Genomic DNA, 21855 nt, shown 5'->3' with positions numbered 1-21855 from the left:
ACAGTAGAACTGATTAATCAGATGTTAGTGTTTTATTCACTCCAGTCCAGCAGGAGGCGGGAATTAAGCAGAAGTTGTTTCATACACCGACAGAAAACACCAGAAGAAGATGAAAGAAGCGCTGATGCTTTGAGTTCTCAGTTTGGCACGTGTTGAATTTGTTTTACATTATTTGTAGGACTTGTATGTAAAAGAAGTTAATTATCGTCTGATGTAGCTTGTTTGGCTAATGGTCACGTGCAAGAGGTGAGTAAAACAACAAAACAGTTTAGAACCAGTAGATTGTGTCTGTCTGTGGTGAAACTCAAGCACTTTAAGTGAAGATTATCGTGTTTATATGTTAGTCCTGTGTGATGACGTATTTGTACATTTATTTTTTAAACAAGCTTTAATAACGTTCCAGAAACGTCTTGGCCATGTCCTAAAACATAGTTAATAATATGGATGACATATTAGCAACGTGGTACCCTGGGTTAAAACCCTGAAAATGAATGAATATTTGGTAGTTATGATCAGGATGTTGGTTAAAAAAAATTAACTCATGAAAGTGGAAAATAATATTATTACGGCAGTTTTTTGACGCGGGCATATTTGTCATCTAAGTTCCTCTTGAGTCTTTTTTTTTTTTTTTTAATTGACGCACAATAGTTAAATAAGAAGATAGTAGCCCGCAGAGAACCGGAGTACTGCGCATGTGTCACAGGTCCTACTCGACCACTGATTGCTCATTACATTATATAAATGAAGCCACTGTCACCATATTGCTATGCCCAAATAGGGACACTGGAATATTGACTTAATTAAAAATGACTTTTTTTAAAGTCCCATTTGAGGGCAAGTTGTTGTCACCCTAAACAAGCAGATATTAAAGCTTTTAGTACTTGCATTATAACTTGTGGACAGTTTTCCCGCTTCCTTTTGGTGATCGTTGTGCTGCACTGATAAGCTGAACAACGGGGCAGGTGAATGGTCTTACATCGCGATCTGTGTATATATTCAACCCTGTAACGAATATTGTCCAAAACAAGCTAATTAAACATGATTGTCACTAGTGGGCAAAATGCAACGGTTGTACCCGCAGATCGTAGAGGGTGAAACGGCGGTGTTTTCTCCTCTCAGCTGCGTTCAAACTGCCAGCGACAAAACGATCGACGCAACACGAGCGACGGCGACCGTTGGCGACCGGATGTGGGCGTGTCCAGCGACGCGACAAAGTTGAGAAATGTTTAACTTTAAACAAATGAAGAGCAACAGCCAATACGAGAGAAGATGGTAGAGCTCATGTGATCCTAATATTTTACTAATAATATTAACTGTATAGATACAGTGCTGTTTAGACACCACTAGCGACCTAACCGCCCGCCACTGGCAACATGCAGAGACAAAATAGCTGGCAAAATAGCTAGCTTCAACTCCTGCTGGCAGTTTACTATTGCGTGCGCAATCCTTTTGTGTGTGTTTAAAATATATATATATATATATATATTACACACGTATAGGCCTACATATGTTCTTGTGTATACATGTATAATAATTTTTGAGTTTGATGAATGTCAGTCCATTATAATGATGATGTTTGTGTGTTCAGATGTTCATCATGAGAGAGCAGGTGGATGTGATTCATGCTGGAGAACAGCAGATGCTGCAGACACCAGTGAAGATTGAAGTGAAGCAGGAGATAAAAGAAGAAAACACAACAGAAGTACAGCTGACTGATGAAGATGATGAAAACACAGCAAAGGAACAACAAAGTGATGAAGATGATGATGAAACAACAGCAGATGAACAACAGAGTGATGATGATGATGAAACCACAACAGAGGAACAACAAAGTGATGATGAGGATTTTATTCCTTCAGGTATGTTTCTTCCTTTAATTTTGTTTAACATTTTCATGACAATCGACTGTCATGTCAGAATCGATCAAAAATCACACTTAAATTTTCCCTGTTTTTATTGTAGTTTTAGAAGTGCTCTGTTTTCTTGTTTGTAGAGCGTGGCACGGCTTGAGCAGTATATGGAGATAATTACGGATGTCCCGATCCGATACCTAGATCGGTATCGCATCGATACTGACGTTTTTAGACGGATCGGGTATCGGTCCGACGAGCCCGACCCAAATCCGATACTCTATGTTCGTTACTGTCAAGCTTAAAAAAATGACATAAAAGAACTGTTAAAACACCATTAAAGCGGTTCATATGACTAGTGCATTTTATTCAATGCCACTTGAAGCCACGTGATAGCTCTGTGAATTGCAATAGGCTGTGTTTAATAAGTAAACATATATGTTCTTGCACGCGCAGCTTCAGCGTGGTAGTGAATGGTGCTTTTACACACACACGCGCACGCGCGGCTATTTATAGCCTTCACCCGTGCACAATATTTGTGCGCTACAAACGAACATCTCAGATGTAGATGCTCAGCAGTTCGGTTCACTTATAATATGGACACTGGAGGTGCATTTAACCAGAATTTAATTAAGAAGCGAATTAAACTGTGAATAAAAAGGGTGAGGGTTTAAAAGTTAAAGCTGTCACGGGAGACTCATGGAGAGGCAGAGATATGAACTCTGCAGGGTTTATTGAGCAGAGGATTGAAACAGTGATGTAAACATTGTGAGTAAATTCAGTTAAGCAGAGTGGCAAACAGCAGGTAAGTAATATCCAGACAGTGTATAGATATGATGAAAGAGATAACTCAAAACAATTTTATGATACATGCAGGCAATAATGAAGACACATGACTGACATAGTAGAAAGTTCTGGAGTCTCAGAAATACTATCAATGAGAACAGGCACTGAGAGAGAGAGAGAGAGAGAGAGAGAGAGAGAGCGCGCGCGCGAAAGCGGGGTATTTATTTATGCAGTCATTGATTAGCCACTAATGATATGCAGGTGCGTGTAATCAGAACAAAGGGAGTGCCAGTATGCTAGTTAATAATAAAGTGTTTCTTAAGCTATACATTTATATTGAAATAATGTGTAGTTAACACATTAACTCTTTACATAGCCTATTAAAGAGTACACCCAATTATTTCCACACAATACTGTAAAGATATTATAAACTGATTATGTAAAAAAACAACACTGTATCGGATCGGGATCGGTATCGGCCAATACTGAGATTTCCGATATCGGATCGGAAGTGGAAAAAGTGGTATCGGGACATCCCTAGAGATAATTGACCGCTGTGTTGGTAGCTCATACTAAACAGCTTCACAACCTCTGCTCAAGCACAAAATAATGCTCTTTATTAATGTGCTAATTACCAAGAGAGCGATTGCTTAATCTCTTCTGGGAATGTAGACTTTAATGGGCAAATGGGGAATGCAAATACTAACAGCATTTGCATTTGAAGTTTTACCACAGGGTGCTTCCATAAACTCCACTCAATCAGAATCAGCTTTATTGCCAAGTATGCTTACACATATGCTTATCAAGGTAGTTCAGTCCTCTCCTGTTGCAGGTTTTGTGCAGCCAAGTGTTTAGACTTAGCAACCGAGAAAACATTTGTTCCTCGGGCTGTGAGTGGTCCACTGATTAACAACTGATTTTTGAATCTCCCAAGTGTTTCAAAGAGTCAATTGAAATCCTTCTTAGGGACTATTTTTCTGTATATCATTTTCCCCCACATGTATATTAACTCGATTCACAGACTTATGGTTCATTAGAATGTTCATAAGTACCTTTATTTACCTCCTTAAACCATTGCTCGAGAAAGGCAGGAAGTGGTAGTAGCCCCACTACCAATGTTTCTGATAACGGAGTGCCCCACTGTCAGAGTGCTGGGCTCTGCTGTGGTCTCTGCTGAATACACCTGTCTGCTCAACCTTGAGCACCTGCCAACTGTAGTGTTAGCTCCTGGCTGTTATGATCTAAGCCTGATCATGTTTGGGGTTTCTTCCTCCACATTCATTAATGGTTCAAATCTATTTTCAAGACATCTCTGAATGGAAGAATACCAGTATTTTTTGTCGAGTCATAACTGGAGTGGAAGATGCCAGTGCTGCAACATTGTGACTGTCTGATATGTTGAGTACCTTTGGGTCTAGCTCCCTGCTTATGCCATTGGTTTTTGCTCTCACATTCATCAGTCCCTTTTGTCATCTGTTTTGCTGGGTTTTTAAGGTCAGTTTAGCCTGTCGAGGAACATTTGATTTGCAGTACTCGCCGTCTGTAGGCTGAGTAGGTCCACGGTGACGCTCTCCTGCGCATTCTGTCACGGTTGGCAATACTGGAAGTTGTTTTGTTTCAAGAACTGTGATTGGTGAGCGGATACAATGACATCCAGGGCGGAGAGGAGCGGCAACCTTGGTGTGCGCACATGTATAGTTTTTACATTTGTACAGAGATGATTGATGACTGATCATGAAAATAGTTGTTTTACTAAAAGTGTTTATTTAGGCTGTTCTATTCATGGTTAACATTTTATGGAGATACAAGCAATATTCTGATAAAATGACTATTATAATAAAATTCAGTTACCAAGCAGAATTGATTGTATAAATGTTTTGCAAAGCAAAAATTGAACTTGGACTTAAATTTAGACGTTTGTTCTGCCGTTATGTTGGGGTTCATTTTGATTTCTTCTCACATTTGTCCCTGTTGAATTAATAATTGTCCATTTACTGTGTTCATTGTAGAGCTGATGGAAATACAGGAGGAAAGTGAAGAGCTGAATGAAGAGGAGAAACCTCATGGAGAAAAATCTTTGAGTTGCTCAAAGACTAAGTTCCCATTAAAAAAGCCTCAGAGCAGCGAAACCAAGAAATCTTTCACCTGCTCTCAGTGTGGAAAATGTTTCACACTTAAAAGCAATCTTAAAGTACACATGAGAGTTCATAGTGGAGAGAGGCCTTACGCGTGCCCGCAGTGTGGAAAGAGTTTCCAAATTAAACAAAACCTTAAAAGACACCAAATAATTCATGCTGAAGAGAAGCCTTACATGTGCCATCAGTGTGGAAAGGGTTTCGCATGTAAAGATTATCTTGATGTGCACGTGAGAGGTCATACTGGAGAGAGGCCTTTCACATGCCATCATTGTGGAAAGGGTTTCGCATGTAAAGATTATCTTAAAGTACACGTGAGAATTCACACAGGAGAGAAGCCTTACATGTGTCATCAGTGTGGAATGAGTTTCCCGTCTGCAGCCCGTCTCGCACATCATCTCCGCTGTCACTCTGGAGAAAGACCATTTGAATGTGATAAGTGTGGGAAAACATTTGTTGCAAATTCAGGCCTAAAACGACATATGAGAACTCACACAAATGAGAAGCCTTACAAGTGTTCTCTTTGTGGAAAGAGTTTTGCACGCATATCCTGTCTGAAAGATCATGAAAACATTCATACCGGCTTGAGGGCTCATATGTGCTTTCAATGTAGGAAGACCTTTATTACAGCCAGTGACTTAAAAAAGCACCAAATGATTCATACTGGAGAGAAACCATACAGGTGTTCACACTGTGGAAAGAGTTTTGCTGGGTCACATGACCTGAAAATGCATGAGAGAATTCATACTGGAGAAAAACCTTACAAGTGCTCACACTGTGAAAAGAGTTTCACTCTGGCACAAAACTTAAAAAAACATGAGAGAATCCATTCTGGAGAGAAACCTTACAAGTGCTCACACTGTGAAAAGACTTTCACTTGGTCACATGACCTGAAAAAACATGAGAGAATTCACACTGGAGAGAAACCATACAAGTGCTCACAGTGTAAAAAGACTTTCACATTGTCACAAAACATGAAAAAACACGAAGTGAATTGTACTGGAGAGAAACCATACCAGTGTTCTTCATGTGGGGAACATTTCATCTCGGCGAGTACTTTACGGAAACATGTAAAAAAGAATTGCCCGAATAGTCACGGTGAACAAAAATCATCATCATCCGGACCAATGACAATGTAAATAGTGTTGATAACTCCAAAGATGGGATTTCACTTTTTTTTTTTTTTATTATATTTCACCGTTCAGTTAATTTTTTTGAAATAAACACAGATTTTTGATGCCTACAATGTGTGTTTGTTTACTCTTTTAATGTAGTTATGAAAGTGACAATTGTGGTTTGAGGAGGGTGTAATGGGGCGTTCACATACAACGTAAAGAAAATGTTCACGTTGTATTTCTCGCATGAGTTTGACCGCTGTGTTCGCGAGTTTAAACCCATGAGTATTCCCCCTCTTTTCCTGAAAAGAATTTCCTGAATTCGCGTCATGCGAATTTCTCGCTCGAGTTTAAAAATGTATGAATGAAACCATTTAGCTTGTTCGAGTCGCATCATTCGTGCCGCCCTGCGTGAATTTGCATCTATTCACATCTATGCTTATCTCTCTGGAAGTCTGATGGATGAGTCTGGGTTTGGCGAATGCCAGGAGAACGTTTCTTGCCAGACTGCATTGTGCCAACTGTCAAGTTTGGTGGTGGAGGGATAATGATATGGGGTTGTTTTTCTGGGGTTGGCCTAGGCCCCTTGGTTCCACTGAAGGGTGACGTTAATGCCTCCGCTTACCAAGACATTTTGGAAGAATCTATGCTTCCAACTTTGTGGAAAGAGTTTGGGGAAGACCTGTTCCTGCATGACTGTGCCCCAGTGCACAAAGCAAGGTCCATAAAGGCATGGTTGGATGAGTTTGGCATGGAAGAACTTGACTTGCCCACACAGAGCCCTGACCTGAACCCTATCCAAAGCTTGGTATGAACCAGAACGGAGATTGCAAGCCAGACCGTCTCGTCCAACATCAGTGTCTGACCTCACAAATGCTCTTCTGGAAGAATGGGCAAAAATTCCAACAGACACACTCTAATATCATGTAGAAAGCCTTCCCAGAAGAGTGGAAGCTGTTATAACTGCAAAAGGGGGACTGACTCAACATTAATGCCTATGGATATAGAATGGGATGTCATAAAAGCTCCTGTAGATGTAATGTGTAGGTGTCCCAATACTTTTGTCCATATTGTGTATAAGTTTTCTGAAGTCAGGTGATGGCTTTGTGTGAGAAACAGTGTTGACATGCCATCATTGTTGTCCGTTAGATTTCATGGTCCACTTTAGAGCTTTTGGCACCTTTTATGGCAGCCCATTTCAGCTTATCATGGCCCATTTGGCCCCATTTCATGGCAGGCCCTCTGGGAAAATTTCAAATCCTCCCAATGGCCAGTCCGCACCTGCTGGGGGAATATAAGTGAATAAGTGAGTTTTGTGGTGCTTTTTGTCATTTTTGCACTTGACTGGCTCCTGATTTTATGGAAATGTGTGGCAAGGATACAAGTTTGCCTTTTGTGTTCAGTGGAAAAGATAAGTCAGGTTTGGAACAACATATGGGTGAGTAAATTATGAGAGAATTTTCATTTTTGGGTGAACTATTCTTAACTGAAAAAAGGGAATGAAGCTCTATTGAACGTACTAAACCAGTTCACTAAAAATCAACATAATATGTATGTTTAAGATGAGAATGTAATTCTATTGTGTAAAGTTGAAGTGAAATTTAAAACAGTCATCAAAAACGGTTTATAACATTGCTATGAAATGTTCAGATGAATTCAGACTTCAAATGGATGGTGTGATTTATAACCGATTGCTCACTTCATTCAAATGGGTTAATGCAACACAATTCTTTAGCATTTGGTCTCAACTTAATTTCATTGTGTACAATCCAAAGTTTGTTTAATCAAGTGATGTTGCAAATTATTTGTTGAGTCAATGTATTACTGAGACCAAGCAGGAGATGTACACTTCCCAGCATGCTTTGCATTGGACTTAAATGGTAGAGTACATTTTAAATGTAAGTGATATTTTAAAATCAATAAACAACTAACCTCACACACCTCTGAAGCAAACGTTAGGTGCGTAGGACACAATTCTCAGCAAAGTCAACGAAATGGAAAAAATCCTGCACACCATCTCGGCTAACAACTTTTTTTATTATTATTATGCAACGTTTCAGTCACTCGACCTTCGTGAGGCAGGTAATGTAGTGTAATGTAATTTAATGCTAAGTGCTTCAAGTAGCAGATTGATAATAATTCATATTCTTTTGGGATTTAGAGGCGTTTCTGTCATGTTGAATAATTCTGGAGGTTACATTACAACGGCTAGTTCCAGGATGAGTCACTTACTGAAATATCAGTATATATTGTTTTATGCGTGAAGCAATTACGGAGGGATCATGCCAAATATGACCATATTCTGGCTGACTTGTGACCTGTAAACTGTCAGCAACACTTGTCATACAGTAGAGAAAGTAGTCACTTGTTTTGACTATATAAACTCTGCCAGTACAGTAAGACAAAATACACATGTTAAAAATACATTCTCTGAACAACCCAAATATCTTATACAGTGTTGTTTCTAAAACAAGATTAATCAAATCGTCACTGCACACAAATAAGTAATATTGACATTATATTCATGATAGTCAGAGGGGAACTGACTCCCACAGTGAGTCTGGTTTAGGGTTAGGGCGGGGTTAGTCACAGGGGAACTGGCCCTCACAGTGAGTCTGGTTTAGGGTAAGGGTGGGGTTAGTCAGAGGGGAACTGGCCCCCACAGTGAGTCTGGTTTAGGGTTAGGGTGGGGTTAGTCAGAGGGGAACTGGCCCCCACAGTGAGTCTGGTTTAGGGTAAGGGTGGGGTTAGTCAGAGGGGAACTGGCCCCCACAGTGAGTCTGGTTTAGGGTTAGGGTGGGGTTAGTCAGAGGGGAACGGGCCCACACAGTGAGTCTGGTTTAGGGTTAGGGTGGGGTTAGTCAGAGGGGAACGGGCCCACACAGTGAGTCTGGTTTAGGGTTAGGGTGGGGTTAGTCAGAGGGGAACTGACCCCTACAGTGAGTCTGGTTTCTCCCAAGGTTATTTTTCTCCATTAATCAACATCTTATGGAGTTTTGTGTTCCTTCAGTCGCCTTCAGCTGCTCACTGGGGTTATTAATACAATGATTATTTATTTAATTTTTATACATATTTTACAAGCATATTTATTCAATCTACACAATGATCATTCTAAGACTATAGATATTACAGTTTACATTTTTGTTTGTTAATGCATGATTTCCTGTGAAGCTGCTTTGAAACGATGTGTGTTGTGAAAAGCACTGTAAATAAAAATGACTTGACTACTGTGTGCACTGTCATTTCATTCTTTTTAATATACTAATAATTATGACAATAGAAATCAGAAGAAACTTCTATCTACTGTTTAAAATGGTCTCTTTTTTTTAAGATAATTCAGTATAATTAAAGTTTATTAATTTAACTTATATTAATAAGTTTGCGTGAAATTGAGTAAGTATAGTGCTAAATAAGATAAAAAAAAAATTTAAACAATATAATTAATTGTTTTATTATTTGTTGGGTCCTGATTCCCAATGCATTGCTGCCCAGCAAACATGTTTAAAATGTTAGTGTATGGTTCCAGGCTTTTGTGGGACCACCTAATAAAAACATAATTTGTAGTATTTTTCATTAACGTTGTAGAGAGGTTGATAGTAACAGAACAGACTGTATGCACGCGCATTTGATCGGCACGCGCTTAATTCCTCCTCAGAAATTCGCGGCCTTTCGCAGTTTGAAAAATTAACGGTCATTAACGGCGAGACGACTCAGTGACAGACATGAATTTAATCAATAAACAATTACTTCTAGGTATTATATTAAATAAATATGTGACTCTTTTCATGATAAATCAGCTTGTGTAATTCACTCCAGTCCAGTAGATGGCTGAAGTGCACTGTGAGTTGTTTTTCTAACCGCCATAAAACAAGATGAAAGAAGACATGACAGTCTGAGCGTCCAGTTCGGTAAGTGTTCAATGTGTTTGAAATCATTTAATATATAATGTACATAAAGATTTAATTTTAAGAGCATTTCTTTGCATGTTCATTTTAATGACCGTAAAAGAAGCTTGTTATTTCAGCATGTCGCATTGTTATGTGACGGATGCTTTAAAATATTCCGTTTCAAGAAAAACAAGAAGAAATATGAGAATATAATGTTTAATTTAGGACAAATGCGCTCTTTAAATACAGCGGCTGTTATAAATGTGTTCACTGTAGGTGGTAATTCAGCTGAAGTCAGAAGTGTAAATACACTTAGGTTGAAGTCATTAAAACTCTTCTTTTTTAACCACTTCACAGATTTAATATTAGTAAACTATAGTTTTGGCGAGTCGGTTAGGACATCTACTTTGTGCATGACACAAGTAATTTTTCCAACAATTGTTTACAGACAGATTGTTTCACTTTTAATTGACCATATCACAATTCCAGTGTGTCAGTAGTTTACATACTGAGCCTTTAAGCAGATTGGAATTCTAGAAAATTACGTCTATCCTTTAGACAATTAGCTTCTGATTGGAGGTGTACCTGTGGATGTATTATTTGGGCATTCCTTCATCCTTGGGAGCAATTTCCAAATGCTCGAAGGTACCATGTTCATCTGTACAAACAATAGTACACAAGTATAAACACCATGTGACCACACAGTCATCACACCGCTCAGGAAGGAGACGCATTCTGTCTCCTAGAGATGAACGTAGATTGGTGCAAAAAAGGCAAATCAATCCCAGAACAACAGCAAAGGACCTTGTGAAAATGCTGGAGAAAACAGGTAGATAAGTATCTATATCCACAGTAAAACGAGTCCTATATCTAAATAACCTGAAAGGCTGCTCAGCAAGGAAGAAGCCACTACTCCAAACCTGCCATAATAAAGCCAGACTACAGTTTGCAAGTGCACATGGGGACAAAGATCTTTCTTTTTGGAGAAATGTCCTCTGGTCTGATGAAACAATAATTAACTGTTTGGCCATAATGACCATCATTATGTTTGGAGGAAAAAGGATGAGGCTTGCAAGCCGAAGAACACCATCCCAACCGTGAAGCATGGGGGTGCAGCATCATGTTGTGGGGGTGTTTGCTGCAGGAGGGACGGGTGCAATTCACTAAATAGATGATGACATCATGAGGAAGGAAAATTATGTGGATATATTGAAGCAACATCTCAAGACATCAGACAGGAAGTTAAAGCTCAGTCAAAAATGGGTCTTCCAAATGGGCAATGACCCCAAGCAAACCTCCAAAGGTGTGGCAAAATGGCTTAAGGCTTTAGAGTTTGTTGAATGTCAGTCCATTATAATGATGATGTTTTTGTGTTCAGATGTTCATCATGAGAGAGCAGGTGGATGTGATTCATGCTGGAGAACAGTACATGCTGCAGACACCAGTGAAGATAGAAGTGAAGCAGGAGGAGATAAAAGAAGAAACCACAGCAGAGGAATATCCGAGTGATGAAGATGATGATGATTTAATTTCTTCAGGTATGTTGTTGTTGTTGTGTTTTCATGGCAATCGACTTATCATGTCAGAATAATAAAGAAAACATGAAAATTAGGGGTGTAACCATTCACTCGTTTCTCAGTGCATTGATTAAATATTATTTAATTTGTTACAGGTGTGATTTTACTGGCAATATATGCAGTGACATTCTTTTGGTCACCTTGGTATGCGGGCCCTCATAGTTCTCCCCTCATTGCTGCTCTCTTCCATTGCTGTTCACGGGATTACGGCGCTCTCATTTCCATCCATATCTCCCTTTGAAACCTTTTCTGAACAGCTTTCAAGCTTTTCTAAACTCTCCTCAGAACAGCCAATGAGAATCACATAAGCAACTGATTAGGGCTGCTAGCTTCACCATGACAACCCCGCCACCTCAGTGGAAGAGTGCCACCGGGGGTAATGCACGTCATGTAAATAGTTCAAAACTTGAAATAAATTACTGAAATAATATGGGGCCTGGGTATTTCAGCGAGTATTGACGCTGACTATCACACCTGGAGTCGCGAGTTCAAATCCAGGGTGTGCTGATTGTCTCCAGCCAGGTCTCCTAAGCAACCAAATTGGCCCAGATGCTAGGGAGGGTAGAGTCATAGGTGGTAACCCCCTCATGTCTTGCGAGTGGTTCTCGCTCTCAATGGGGCGTGTGGTAATTTGTGCGTGGGTCACGGAGAATAGCACCACATGCCTCCACATGCTGCGAGTCTCCGCGGTGTCATGCACAACGAGTTACGTGATGCGCAGGATTTGCGGTCTCAGAATTGGAGGCAAGTAAGACTTGTCCTCCGTCACATGGATTGAGGTGAGCAACCGTGCCACCACGATGACATACTAAGTAGTGTGAATTGGGCATATATAATTTCTTTTAAATAATGCCATTTAATGAGTGTAGTAATGTATTAAATCTTTAGTAAATGTGTTGTGGATTCTTAATTACATAGCACTACATATGGCATTGTTATGGCAACGGCATATTCACAACAAGAGATACGCATTTATCGCACAATTTAAGCCAAGCGCATACCTAACGACTCGGTGTCGTGTTTTGTATTAAATTGAAATTCCTACACAACTCATGCACTAGGGTTTATTTGTGATTTTAGTCAACAAACAACATGAAAGAAAGGGCTCAAGTCTGTAAATCTTAAAGTCTAGCTCTGTTGTACATTTGGCTTCATTGCAGGTTTAATTTGTAAAATTATATTTATGTTGATATAGCTGATTAAGCTCACATATATAAACATGTGTTTGAAAATAGGTGATTTAAAAAGCGCTTCAGTTTATCGTGGATAAGCTTTCATCTCAGGACACGCAGCTTAACACCTCAAACATTTTTGTCAATGATTTGTGTGACAGTAATCAGGTTGATCAAACCTCCACAGAGTCTCTGGCTTCTGTTTGTAACGCTGGAGAACAGCAGATGCTGCAGACACCAGTGAAGATTGAAGTGAAGCAGGAGGAGTTAAAAGAAGAAATCACAACAGAAGAAGAACAGAGTGATGAAGATGATGATGAGCAGACACCAGTGAAGATTGAAGTGATGCTGGTGGAGATAAAAGAAGAAAACACAACAGAGGAACAACAGAGCGATGAAGATGATGATGATGATTTAATTCCTTCAGGTATGTTTCTTCCTGTAATGTTGTTTTACATTTTCATGATAATTGACTGTCATGTCAGAATCTGTTACCAGGTGATTTTATCAACCAAATGTTGAGAGAGAGAGAGAGAGAGAGAGAGAGAGAGAGAGAGAGAGAATGAATTAGACACATGCCTAGGAGTTGGTGCTCACGTCTTTCTCCGGCATTTAAATCCCCTCCAGCTGATCGTTTACTGGTGACGGCGATCAGCTCTGGCATTCCAGAGTTGATTGAGTAAGGAGCTCCAATTCCAGGGCAATGCAGAAACGCACGGGATACTCGCCACAATCGTGCATTCCTACATATTTGTTAATGGTGTCTTCAGTTAATACTTTCTGACTAGTAAATACCATACTCATAATACACTACAAATTATATGAAAGCTGAGTTCTTACATGTATGAATATGTTGTACTAAATTGCTACCTTTTGCACAGCAAAAATAAATTAGTTTTGTTCTGCCATTATATTGGGGTTCAATTTGATTTATTATACAATTGTTACTGTTAAATTGATTTTTTGATTATTTACTGTGTTCATTGTAGAGCTGATTAAAGTGAAAGAGGAATGTGAAGAACTGAATGAAGTGGAGGAGAAAAGTCATGATTTCACAACTGGAGAAAAATCTTCGACTTCCTCAAAGACTAAAAAGATTTTCTCACTAAAAAAGACTCAAAGAGCTGCCAAGAAATCTTTCACCTGCTCTCAGTGTGGAAAATGTTTCACACGTAAAAGCCATTTTAATATTCACATGAGAGTTCATACTGGAGAGAGACCTTACACGTGCCATCAGTGTGGAAAGAGTTTCACATGTGCAGCTAGTCTCACAAATCATCTCCGCTGCCATTCAGGTGAAAGGCCATTTAAATGTGATAAATGTGATAAAACATTTGTTGGAGAATCAATCCTAAAACGACATCTACAAACTCACACAGAAGAGAAGACTTACAAGTGTTCATTTTGTGGAAATATTTTTACAAGTCTGTTCTGTTTAAAAGAGCATCAGAAAATACATAACGGTGTGGGAGCTCATATGTGCTTTCAATGTGGGAAGACCTTTATTACAGATAACAACTTGAAACAGCACCAAAGAATTCATACTGGAGAAAAACCATACAAGTGCTCACACTGTGGAACGAATTTCACTCAGTCACAAACCCTGAAAACACACGAGAGAATTCATACTGGAGAGAAACCTTACAAGTGCTCACACTGTGAAAAGAGTTTCAGTGTGTCACAAAACCTGAAAAAACACGAGAGAATCCATACTGGAGAGAAACCATACAAGTGCTCACACTGTGAAAAGAGTTTCACTCAGTCACAAACCCTGAAAACCCACGAGAGAATTCATACTGGAGAGAAACCATTCAAGTGCTCACACTGTGAAAAGAGTTTCAGTGTGTCACAAAACCTGAAAAAACACGAGAGAATCCATACTGGAGAGAAACCATACCACTGCTCTTCATGTGGGAGGAGTTTCACTGCAGCAAGTTATGTATTTACTCATATGAAAAGTTGTTGCCCAAAGTAATCACAGAGAGAATTCAATCTTCAGATCCAATGCTTCAAGTAAATTGTTGAAAATTCAGATAATCCCAAAGATGGAATTTATTCCAAAAGAGCAGCATCTTCTATGAGGAGTCATTTGCTAAAGTCACATTTAGTGGTAAAGTTTGGTCTCGTTAAACATTATATTAATGACCTGTTTCCACCTGGTATAAGGGATGGTAATACCAGGTGGAAACATATATGCATCTTGGCTGAACACATTTCTTTATGCACTACTAACTTGTTTATGTGTCTTTGTGTGTGTTAGATTAGTTTATTTGTAGCACTTGTAGAATAGTAATAAAGTCTTGTCTCTGTATTCTAAGTGAAGTTGTTCTATGGTTCAGTGCTCATGGCTAGGTCAATAAACTGCCAAGTACCTGGTAAACAGTGTTTAATCTATATTTGAGATATTAATGTCGGTGACCACGAGAGTAATATCCCTTATAATAACTAAATATATTCACCTCAACTTATGACTGGCTGATCGGGTTGATCAGTCCTAAACATTATTTCTTTCAATATTCCCCAAATTAATAATTATTATAATTCGTTTTCTGGTTGGCACGGGCTGCAGTTAGTAGTCATCATTTAGGGACACATAGCAGTAGGAGTGGGACATCGGGGTGAAATGAAACCAGATCTGGTGGGCTCTGGTTACCTCGGGATATGTTTCACAGACATGAGACATTAAAACGGAGAATAATATTAGCATAGATGCCATTTACTACTAAAGCGGGATTATAGAATATGTGAAGTGTTTCTGGTTCTGGCAGAACTGACTAATGCAATATAACTATGAGTTAATGGATAAATTAGGTGCATGCCTGGCTACACTTAAGTAAGTCTACACTTAAACTGAGAGAATGAGTCCCGAACTATGCTAGGAAGGCTATTCCATATTTTAAGAGCCAAAAAGGAAAAATTATCTACATCCAACCATTGTGGATTTTGATATTCAAGTGAAACATAGAAAAGACTGCTTCTAGAGATTAGATATATTGATTTGGTAAAGATTTGACTCCTGTAAACAAAACGAAAATGACGTATAAGTGTAACTGAGAACTTTTTGTTATTGACTATAAATGAAGCTGATGGATATGCTAAACTGTTCGCTTCAGTGGTAAGAAACGTATCTAATGTTAGCCTAGTTCAAGGTATGTTCCAGCTTCAATACCAGTTAAGCTCAATCGACAGCATTTGTGGTATAATGTCGATTACCACAAAAATGATTTTTGATTCGTCCCTCATTCAAAACAAAACAAAATTTTTTTTTACAGTAAGGCACTTCAATTTTTGTAGTGTTTAGAAGCAGAAATGTGAAGCTTATAATTTTATAAAAGCACTTCTGCTAAAATGCATGTATTATTTGAGCTGTAAAGTTGTTTAAATCATAATTTGTAGTCAATTTAGGATTTTACGTTTTGTTGACCCCCTTCAGTTTGCTTACCGAGCAAACAGGTCTGTGGATAATGCTGTCAACATGGGACTTATACAAGAATCCTATTTGTGGACTTCAGTTCAGCCTTCAATACCATCGTGCCTGATCTACCCTAACCAAACTCTTCGTGTCCACCCCAATCTGTTGATGGATCACCAGCTTTCTGATAGACAAGCAGCAGCTAGTGAGAGTGGGGAAACTTGCATTCGGGACCCTCACTATTAGCACTGGTGCTCCTCAGGGATGCGTTCTCTCTCCACTGCTCTACTCCCTCTACGTGAATGACTGCTCCTGCAAAAGACTTCACTGTTAAGCTCCTGAAGTCTGCAGATGACACCACAGTCATCAGCCTCATCCGTAGGGGTGATGAGTCTGCATACAGATGGGAAGTTGAACAGCTGGCTGTCTGGTGAGGTCACAACAACTTTTAGCTGAACACGCTCAAAACCGTGGAGATGATGGTGGACTTAAGGAGAAATCCTCCTTAACTCCCACCCACTCACCATCCTGAACAGCAGTGGAGTCATTCAGGTTCCTGCGCTCTACCATCTCTCAGGACCTGAAGTGGGACACCCACATAGTGCCACATTGTGAAGAAGGCTCAGCAGAGGTTGTTCTTCCTTCGCCAGCTGAGGAAGTTCAACCTGTCACAGGATTTGCTGACATAGTTCTACTCGGCCACCATTGAGTCTTGTGTACATCTACAACTTTATGGGTTTGTGCAGCCACCAAATCAGATGGATGGAAACTACAACGGACAGTCAGGACTGCTGAGCGGATTATTGGTGCCCCCTCAACCCCTCGCCAAGAACTGTACATCTCCAGATTGAGGAAACATGCAGGGAGAATCACTTTGGACCCCACACACCCTGCCCAATCCTTCTTTGAACTGTTGGCCTCTGGCCAGCACTAAAGAGCACTGAGCGCCAGGACATCCAGGAACAACAATAGTTTTTACCCTCAGGCTATTTTCGACATGAACAATTTAAACTGCCTCCGGACTCCCACATAGTGCTATAATGTAAATGCATATCTCATGTTTAATTCAATAACTGTCCATACCCCTACCTTGCACATACATTACCGCTTGCACATGTACATATGTTCTGTTATATGTCCTAGTCTATTTATTCTCTTACCTTGTTTTATATTCTGTGTCTCACTGTAATGTTCTGTGTACTTGCTAATAGGGTTGCAGTGGTATACCAGTTTCACAGTATACCACGGTTTTGAAAATTGACGGTTATCATACCATGTACATTTGCTTATCTACAATATTGAGAAAAAAATGTAACTGGACGGAGAATATCACATGCGTGTGCACATCTCCTTTATTCCTTGTCTGCCTGTCAGACTTGTCAACTTGCGACACACACATGCAGACCCACGCAGACGAAGAAAATGTCAGAGAGAAGGGAGGCGAGGGGGTCTGAAATTAGTGAGTTTGTGAGTAAAAGCAGTGTTTCTCAACTGGTCTATTCGGACTGGGTCACGGATAGCAGGGAAAGAACAATGCCATGGTTCTCCCATGTATACCACCGGGTAACATATGCATGTCTTTTTTTAGCCGATATCTCTGATGCTTTTGAAGGACAATTCTGTTAAACGTATGCCTCAATTATTATTCTCCATGTGTTTGTGATTAAAAGAAGAGCTCAATAAAAATGTCTTTGTCTGGTATTTAAAGATTTGCAGACCAACATGGCTGCTGCTCAAGCAAATATCAATCATTACTATTTTACATTACTATTACTATCTTCTGTGGCTGTAGCTGCGAGATGGGGATACACTGGAAAATAAATATTTGGGCAAAATACTCTAGACTGATAGTCTAGATTTACAGTTCGGCCATCTAGGTTTGAGTTTTCTTTTCAATAAATTACTCAGCTTCACGAGGGTGTTCGAACGTGTACCTGATTGCCAGTTTTGCTGGATAGAGCAAACTATAGTTTATCCCGGCGGCTCGCAGCTTGGCCTTCACTAGACTTCACTAGCCAACCTCTGGACTCGCATCGGGGAAGATGTGCACTGGGTTTGAAGATATATTTCCGGGTCTATTTGGGCTCTTTGGGACCCGTAAAGACGTCTAGTTTTCACCTGAGATGAATTGCTGCTAATAGTGATTTCTGTGTTCACAGTGAGAGGCAGGGAGATAAAAGGCTGTCCAAAACCCTAGAGAAGGAAAGAGAGAACTCAGCTGACAAGATGTGTGTGTGTGTGTGTGTGTGTGTGTGTGTGTGTGTATTAGCCACTGTCGGCTGTTGTGAAGCTTTACCATCACGCTTGAGGCAGACGTGTTTGATTTATAAATAAAAGTGACGTACCTGAGTTGGAATCGCTGTTCCCCACTTCCTCATTTCATCATTTCATTGAACCTTTACAGTTATGGTAATAATACTATTCTATTTGTTTCCATGGGATTCATATCCCGAGGTTACCAGAGCCGGCCAGTTCCAGCTCCATTCTGGCTTGGTGTTGGGCTCCACTGCTACTTGTCTCTGAGTGATGATGACAAATTACAGCCGGTGCTAGCCAGACATCACTTCAGTCTTTTATGATGGACTTCAACGGGATAAACTGATGAAAACTCCAACTGTAAGACATCGGATACTTTATATGCCACTGAGTCAATTTTGGGACTAAGCTGGGATATTTGAGTGCAGAGTCAGCCATGATACGGCACCCCTGGAGCAGATAAGGTCAAGTGCATTGCTCAACGGCCCAACAGTGATCATTGTACCAAGGTAAAGGGTTTTTCTCTTTAACTTCCTTTAATCGAAGGGGAGCGACACTATCTAGAGTGCTAGAGAAGACTGTATCCATATTTTCGGTGACAAAATCAAGTTCTTCTGAACTTGTTGGCAAACTGAGTATTCGAGAAAAATCTTAAGATTATTAGTGAAGCTATCTTTAGTAGTTGAAAGAATAGTTCTACCTAAATGATAACATTGCATAGATTGCCTTACCTTTGCTAAGCACAGCATACATGAGATGAGGTAACGATCTGAGATATCATCACTCTGTGGCGAAATTTCGATTTTATCAACATCAATTCCATGACTAAATGTGATCAAACATATGATTTTGGTGATGAGTTGGATCTGTCACATTTTGTCTAACCCCAGAGCTGAGAATATTGATAAATACTAATTCCAGTGTATCATTTTCATTATCTTTTAACCTTCTCTGGTTAAAAAAAATGACAACCAGTCTGACTAATTCCTTATATTTAGCACATGTGAAATTCTGACAGAAGAAGCTATAGTAAACATGGCATGCAATGCACGAAGTGATAATATGAGCGGATGCCATATGACTTATTGCAATTGTTTGTTATTTTTATGGTGATTTTTTAAATAGCAGTTGTGTGTGATTTGAGATCGATGCATTGATCCGTGTAAAAAATGTGCGTTAAAGCACGCATTTTAATCACAATAAAAGTGGAAAGGTGTGTGTGCATGATAAAATGCACATAGTCATATCGTGTTAAAACGTATAAAAGCAGAAAAACACTGCATGCAAAAAAAAGGGGAGATATTAAATATTAAACACTGAAAATAGAAAGATAGGCTACAAACACAAGTACTAGCAGCAAACGGAACATGCAACAGCGTCACCACAGGATATAGCATATGGGTTTTCCTGCACCGTTATCAGCTTTCTCTTTACTCCCGCACTTATGCAGCTTGGTCAGCAAGCAGCTTTCTCAACGGCAACATATTTTCCATGTGACTCTTGTGAAAATAACAAACAAAGACTTCCCTATGTTTTGGTTTGTTGTTTCACTTTATTTCCAGATATACCTGCAGCATAATTACAATTCAATAGTGTCTCTCTTACATAAAAATTCAGGATTCCTCCTATGCACTTGATGGGAAATTCGTGGACGTGAGGAAAGAATGTATATAAAAATTTTGTATACAATTTGGTAAAGTTTATAATGTATATGTGCATGATTTTCCCCTCTATAGCCCACAGTCCTTGGGGTATTTACCCATTCTCATCGCAGAAGGATCCATGCTTATGAGACAAGGTGAAGATCTTGGAGACATGGGTTTAGCACTTTAACTGTGTCCTCAATCAGCCAGCGTCAATTAACGATGAAGCCATTTGCCCGTCTGACCCAGATAGAAGTGTACAGTGACATTGACACCCTCCTACAGAGCATGAAGTCCTGCAGAAAAGCTCTGGAACCTGACACTATCCCTGCAGAGGTGTACAATGTAATTACCAGCTTGATCCACTCTATATGGAAAAAAGGAAAACTCCCCCAGGAGTTCAAGGATGCCTCTATTGTACAGTACACATCTGCAAGTGAAAGGACAACCACCAAGGCTGTGACAACCACAGAGGAGTCTCCCTTATGTTGATAACTGGCGAAATCCTTGCTCGGGTCCTGCTCAACTGGCTGCGAGTTAGAGCATCTAGAGTAAAGCGTCCTCCCAGAAAGCCATTGTGGATTTTGTGCTGGTCATGAACTGTTAACATGATATTTACTGCACCCCAATTTCAGGAAAAATGCCAGGAGCAGCACAGCGACATGTTCATCACCTCTCTCGACCTGACCGAGGCGTTTGACACAGTCAGCAGAGAGGGACTGTAGAAGATCATGGAGAAGTTTGGCTGCCTGTCCAAGTTAATAAATATCATCCAATAGTTCCATGATAGGATGATGGTCCACGTGCTAGATGACAAGGAATCATCGAATGCCTTCACATTTATAAACAATGTCAAGCAAGACTACATTCTTGCCCCCACGCTCTTTAGCATGATGTTTTTTAAGATACTTTCATCAACTTAACGGCATCCACCTCAGGTACAGGACTGATGGGAAACTCTACAAACCAAGGCATCTACGAGCTGTCTCTAAAATTAAGAAGACTGTTATCAGAGACTTTCTCTTCGCTGATGACTGCGCCCTCAATACCTACTCAGAAATAAAGATGCAGCTGGATATGGACCATTCAATTTGCCCTGTGACAACTTCAGTCCCACCATCAACACCACAAAGACTGAAGTCATGTACAAGCCTGCTCCAGAAAAGCATCATCAACAACCACATTTCAAAGTGAAGTGACAAACATCTATCTGGGCAGCAGACTCTCCAGAAAAGTCAAAACAGATGAAGAGGTCTACAAAAGTATCTCCAAGGGAAGTGTTACCTTTGGGAGACTTCACAAGAGCATATGTGCACTTTCTTGATGTCCTCACTGCAGGTTTGCAGAGCTTTAGTTTCTGCCTGTATGCAGGAATCAGGTGGACCATGACGTGGTCGGGGTGTCCCAGTGCAGCACAGGGGACGGCATGATAAGCATTCCTGACTGTGGTGTAACAGTGATCCAGAATGTTCTCCTCTCTGGTCGGGCATTTCATAAACTGTCTGAATTTAGGTAGTTCATGAGTGAGGTTTCCTTTGTTAAAGTCACCGAGGACAATAACAATTTCAATTGAAACTCTAGAGAGAGTTGTGCATGAAAATCACAAGAGATCAGCAATTACGGAGATACTCAAACCACTCTGTCTGGCACAAACATTAATCCCAGTCAAAGTCACTTAAATCAGATTTTCTACCCAGTCTGTACAGCTACTGAACCTGTTGACTACGTCTTTGTGATTGTGTATTGAGTTGCTGCCAGATGATTGGCTGATTAGATATTGGGATCAACAAGCAGGTGAGCAGATGTACCTAATAAAGTGGTCAGTGAGTGTACATCATGAAGCCCCAGAAGTGAGAGTGGGAAAGCAACTGGCCCTGTAACGCCCTCATTTAACCTGATAATGGAAATGTGGCTTTCATTTGCATTATCAGAGATTAATGTAGAGAAAACCTTGGCTTTAGCTTCCTTTACAGCTCTCTGATAGTTTGTAAAAACACTCCCTTAGAACATTATAAGAGACCT

At 39.9% G+C, this 21855-nt stretch overlaps 2 protein-coding genes across 2 annotated transcripts in view; both read left to right on the top strand.

Moving 5' to 3' along the window:
- Positions 1-104: 104 nt before the first annotated feature.
- The window catches only part of LOC127624947 (gastrula zinc finger protein XlCGF57.1-like), a 213961-nt gene continuing 192210 nt past the window's right edge, over positions 105-21855 (top strand). The window contains exon 1 of the mRNA XM_052099894.1: positions 105-246. The gene's annotated coding sequence lies outside the window, so the exon portion shown is untranslated. The remainder of the gene's footprint in view (positions 247-21855) is intronic.
- LOC127625006 (zinc finger protein 501-like) lies at positions 9752-21060 on the top strand. The gene is made up of 5 exons (XM_052100047.1): positions 9752-9794; positions 11152-11311; positions 12710-12949; positions 13512-18699; positions 19927-21060. Exons 2-4 carry the CDS (start codon positions 11152-11154, stop codon positions 14495-14497), a joined length of 1386 nt encoding a protein of 461 aa, XP_051956007.1. The 5' UTR covers positions 9752-9794; the 3' UTR covers positions 14498-18699; positions 19927-21060.

The sequence above is a fragment of the Xyrauchen texanus genome, chromosome 31 (genome assembly GCF_025860055.1).
Source record: "Xyrauchen texanus isolate HMW12.3.18 chromosome 31, RBS_HiC_50CHRs, whole genome shotgun sequence".
Taxonomy (NCBI): domain Eukaryota; kingdom Metazoa; phylum Chordata; class Actinopteri; order Cypriniformes; family Catostomidae; genus Xyrauchen; species Xyrauchen texanus.
The sequence above is the reverse complement of the archived record's forward strand: the minus strand, read 5'-3'. Positions and strand labels throughout refer to the sequence as shown.

Coding starts and splice junctions, on each gene's coding strand:
- LOC127625006 (XM_052100047.1), top strand. CDS start 11,152: ATGTTCATCATGAGAGAGCAGGTGGATGTGATTCATGCTGGAGAACAG. Junction 11,312..12,709: donor TGATGATTTAATTTCTTCAG/GTATGTTGTTGT, acceptor AAACCTCCACAG/AGTCTCTGGCTTCTGTTTGT. Junction 12,950..13,511: donor TGATGATTTAATTCCTTCAG/GTATGTTTCTTC, acceptor TGTTCATTGTAG/AGCTGATTAAAGTGAAAGAG.